Raw genomic sequence first — 4761 nt, 5'->3', positions numbered from 1 at the left:
GCCCTTCTTGGGTTGTCGCGGCCGCCCCGAGCCCGCCACTGCCACTTAACTTTTCCCCGCGGCGGCTCTTCACCACGGTTAGGGGCCAACCGGGGGGGGGGGGGAGGGGAGGGGAGGCAGTAGAGGATCAGAGGAGGAGGAGGAGACGTGAGAGAGAGAGAGAGGGAGGAGGCAGACGTGAGAGAGAGGAGGGAAGGACAAGGAGGAGGAGTAGTTAACGTCACGCGGGGAGGTAGTGTCTAAAAAATTCTAAGTCCTCGCGGCGCGTGAGAGAGAGGACAGGAAACCCTCCCACCCGGTACTAAAGGACTCCCTCGGGGCCTATTCCTTAGGTCTGGTACTAATGCTAAACATTAGTACCAGATCAAAAAGTAACCAGTACAAAGGCTCGGGATGAGACTAAACGCTCCAATATTTATTAGTTCAAAAATTAAAAATGACATCGAAGTGCTTATAATAATCTCTAAAAACTATTATAATTTATGAATGGATTAGTTACCCATATAATTTATGTTAATCTCTAAAATGACATCGAAGTCATCAAATATTTGCTTTCCAATAAAATATTTAGGTTTTATTTGGGTCCGTTACTCTGTTTTCGGTTTTCATCCCAGTCCCTATGCCCCCTTATGTCAACCTCCTGATCGTGAAGGGGGAAAAAAAAAGAAAAGAGACGAGGAAAACACCTCCGACGAACACATCTGAAACGCTCGACTGAAGAAGCCTCCTTCGACGCCGAAGCACGCCACCTCAACTTCCTCTCGCGCAGCCGCCGACCACCTCCGCCGACCTCAATTTCTTGAACTGCTGGAAGCGTGGATCCATCCGGCCTCGGATCGACTGTTCCTACTGTTGGCGAGGGGGGCCTAGTTTGCTTGGATCAATTTCTTCTGCCCCGACCCCGACCTGCAACCGCGAGCGGAGGATGAACTGCGAGACCTGTCAACTGAAAGAGCTGGTTCGATTCTTATCCCATCCCCCTGCCTCGGTTTCACTACGGTTCTTTTGGTTCCTTTCTCCTCGCTGATTTTGACTAATTTCTTTTGTTCTTGTTTGCTGGTTGTTTGGGCCGCAGGAGCTAGAACAGACGGAGATCAGGGACGTGCTGCGATGTGAGTCCTGGTTTTAGTTTGCTCTTCCTTTCCAATCCCTGCTTCTTCGTTAAAAAAGTTTCCTTTATTTGGCTCAACAGAACATATGACTCTCTAGTAACGTGACACTGAAACCTTAATGTACTGGATTCGTTCAAATGCTTATTTGTTGTTTTGGGTTCAGTAATTTGTGAAATCGACTAATCTCAAGGGAACAATGGTGAAGATTAACTAGTGAATTACTAGGCTGAAATCATGTAGGTTCCCCTCATGGGGTGAAATAAATGCTGGATGCCAATTTTTGGTAATGAACCAATTGGTAGCCAAAATTTATAGGCATGCCATGATTTTGGTTGGGCAAAAATTGGAACCCAACCAAGCAGGCCCATATTGCCAGTGGAAACTCAACAAGAATCAAGAATTGCATATATTAACTAGCACAATAAGGATTCTTACTCTTCATTTTGGGTCTATTATGACACTATTGTTGTATATTATTCAAAGTCATCGTGCTTACATTGGTGCTAGAGTCCTAGTTATTGCGAGTTCTTGACATTTTCTCTGTGCTTGGGCTCCCTATGTTCTACGAACTAAGTTTTCATATTTAGGCTACGGTAATAGTTCTACAGAATTCTGAAGTGCACCCATCACTTAGACGAACTCTTGAGGTTTCTCAGAGGATGCATCTCTTTTCCTTAACTTTGGGCCTGCTGTTAGTAATAAGAAAGAGGAGTATGTCTGTGTCTCCTTTGTACTACATAGCACTTGCTAATGGATGTGCTAAATATGACTGTCCTGCAGGCATTTTGCACACCATATTCTTCCATAGAACCCTCAGCCTTGTTCGCCCCAAAGATGTTGACTGTAAAAACCTTGAGATCACATACGTGAGTATTTCCCTCCATTAAGATCTGGATTTATTTCGTTTGTTCAAGGCATGTGGTGCTGTTGTGCTGCAAGTTATTATATTCAATTACTACTTCCATTCGAATTTATCAATGCTTTCGCCTTTCAAAGTCTCCGAGATGCACTTTCACTACTACTTATTTCAGAATATATGAGTGTAAGCCATTTTTCCCCCTAAGGGTGAACTCAATCTATATTCTTCAAAGACATAATTATTCCGAAGGTCTGATAGTTTTTCTTTTGAAACAAAGATCTGATGATAGCGGTCTGAAGTTAGTAAGTTACAAGATTATGTGACTTGGGATTATTCAGAACATGTCTGCAACGCAAATCTGTGACTAGAGTGTTTATTGGTATTTCACATGTTCTACAACTGGAAAGCGAAACACAAGAATGCGTGCTTCTCCTTTTTCCTAGTATTCTTATGGCCAGTCTAATCGATTGTGTCATCATAATGCTTCAGTTAGCTGTAGAGCTTGGACCATTGTTCAGTATTACAGCTAGTAACAAGTAAAACACTCTGATCTACTTTAACTGGAATCAAAATAGGAGCTAACTGATGTTAATGTGTAGCTACTAGCTGTGAAACTAAGAGTTTAGGTATGATACTATTTTTGGAATCAGCAGAGGCAAGGATAACAACTGATTTATAATTACCACAGACAGTAAGTAAATGTTTTGTATGTTAGAAATATATAGTTTTCACTGTAAAACATTTGAACAATCATCTATTTTCTGTATCAATATCCAACATCATGTCGCGAGACTTGCTTCCAAATGTATCTTGCTATGTTTTGTAGCATAGCAACCTTTTTTGTAGTTATGATTGCACATTATTTGCATTTTGTTTGCCACTGTTTACTTTCATGCTTCGGTGTGTTTAGGTACAATGTGGCCTACCAGAACTAGAAAAGGAAGTTGATGAAAAGATAGACTTGTTCACTGCTTGGGTGGAGAAGCACCCAAATCGCAAAAGCCAAGTCAGAACTTCTACAATTAGTCATTGTGATATTATTCTGCAGTCTACTTTCTTTGCTGCTAAACTAGATTATCTTCCTTCTGATTAAATGAGTGTTTGATCTGAATATCTCAGGTATGCCTATCCTTCTTCGACGAGAAACACAAACACCCAGGTTGGTTTGTCAATAAAACAGAACGTATTTATTGGGAACAATGGTTCATCAATTTGCATGTCATGAGCCCAAAAAGATATAACAAATCAAACAGCTCTAAAGGGCTTACAAACATTGGAGGTAATTTAGTTAACTACTATACTTTTATGGCCTTCATGAAGCTATCAGTCATACGGAACATAACACTGCTATTTTATGCAATATGCTTCTAGGAAATGTCTTGGAGGAGACCAGCTCAAGGCGTGCTGCATTGGTGTCATTGCTTAACGAAGTGCTATTCCAGATCATAAACTTTGCCAACGAGAAAAAGGACCACATTCCGGCCATCCCTGACAGAATATTCAATCATGAGATCATGATCCCAAGGTGCGTGATATGTTTGCTATTGATTGGCCTGTGATAAGGCGCCTATCCTTACCTGGCCCAAACAATTTTTGTTAAGATTCTCTACATATATCTGGATCTCCAGGTGACCCCTTTTCCTTGGAAGTGTTGACAGCTCCTCGGATTCTGTGTTTGGATGGAACACCGACGCCTTTCGCAGAGTGCTGAATAGTGGGCACCCGTACTCACTTTAGCTGAAGACGAAGACCGGTGCCGCCATGCTGTGTGGAAGGTGCTCTGCTAACCACATTATATGCTTAAGGAGAACTAGCGATGTGTACATAATCGTGTATGCTTAAGGAGAACTAGCTTGTAAATATTATGTGTGAATCTTAGTTTTTCATTCCGAACAAGTTGCGTGTTCCGGACTGTGGTGACCAGATGTTCAATGCAGTATCAAGTATGGTTAATTCACATTGTTCTGTGGATTTTGGTTGAACTAATGTAGTGATCTGATTTAGTGTTTTCGCTGAGATACTCTGAAACGAGGATGGTAAGTGTTGATGGAGTACATCTGGAGGTGCTATATGATGGTTGCCGTACCCATGCCCTATGCAGCTTCGTTGATGCAGAAAGATGAGGTGGAATTGGCTTTTCAAGGGGGAAATCTGTGGGCACGCATGGGTCTGGTCTGGGCCGGTATCTCTTCGATTTTGCGGGACACTTCGGCTTAGATCAGATATGTGTTCCTCAGTGTCTAGACTTCGGTTTGGTATGGCAGATACTAGTTTTTTCTTCAGAACAAATACGTATTTTCGTAGCCTGGGCAGTATATCCCTGTCTTGTACTCTAAGGGCATGATTGGTTGCAAAGGACCGGGCCGTCCAGAACGGATGGGATGTACCGGATGGTGCGAAACGGGATAGAGCGATACAAGGGGGTTTGTTTGGTTGCACTTTGCTATCGTCCTGAATCATGCGAGGTTGTGTTTGGTTGTACTGGTTGTATCGTTCTCGTGTACGACAGGAGTCACCAGATCGTGTTTGGTACGTAGAATGGGAGGAGATCGGAGCACCCTAGCACCATATTGGTAAGGTTACCAACAAAGATCGTGAACATGAGCTGTTTTGATATTACATAAGCTGATCGTGATGAACTACTTCCAAAGATAATTAATTACTACTAGCAGTACAATAATAACAATAAATTGCAGCATAACTATGATATAGAGCAAACTAAGTTCATTTGCCGTCTTTTTTGAACCGACAGTCGCTTATTTGACATCTTCGTCACCAATGGACTCTAGG

The 4761-nt window shown here is 42.3% G+C and overlaps 1 protein-coding gene across 4 annotated transcripts; it reads left to right on the top strand.

The window, feature by feature from the left end:
* Positions 1-656: 656 nt before the first annotated feature.
* On the top strand, positions 657-3953 carry LOC101779313 (autophagy-related protein 101). Of its 4 annotated transcripts, none has more exons than XM_004962509.4 (7): positions 657-958; positions 1076-1112; positions 1893-1978; positions 2882-2977; positions 3091-3130; positions 3343-3496; positions 3621-3953. In XM_004962509.4, the coding sequence occupies exons 1-7, from the start codon at positions 926-928 to the stop codon at positions 3706-3708; spliced, it is 534 nt and encodes a 177-aa protein (XP_004962566.1). In that variant the 5' UTR covers positions 657-925; the 3' UTR covers positions 3709-3953. The 4 variants fall into 4 exon arrangements, with proteins under 4 accessions (XP_004962566.1, XP_004962564.1, XP_004962563.1 ...); XM_004962507.4 differs by having other exon boundaries at positions 3091-3250; positions 3630-3953; XM_004962506.4 differs by having other exon boundaries at positions 3091-3250.
* Positions 3954-4761: the final 808 nt, after the last annotated feature.

Source organism: Setaria italica, chromosome III (genome assembly GCF_000263155.2).
Source record: "Setaria italica strain Yugu1 chromosome III, Setaria_italica_v2.0, whole genome shotgun sequence".
NCBI lineage: Eukaryota > Viridiplantae > Streptophyta > Magnoliopsida > Poales > Poaceae > Setaria > Setaria italica.
Note: the sequence above shows the minus strand (reverse complement) of the source record. Positions and strands in the feature narration are given on the sequence as shown.

Excerpts from the sequence above, each read along its gene's own strand:
- LOC101779313 (XM_004962506.4), top strand. The coding sequence starts at position 926 with ATGAACTGCGAGACCTGTCAACTGAAAGAGCTG. Across the intron at positions 1,113-1,892 it reads GATCAGGGACGTGCTGCGAT|GCATTTTGCACACCATATTC; the intron begins GTGAGTCCTGGT and ends ACTGTCCTGCAG. Across the intron at positions 3,251-3,342 it reads AGGGCTTACAAACATTGGAG|GAAATGTCTTGGAGGAGACC; the intron begins GTAATTTAGTTA and ends ATATGCTTCTAG.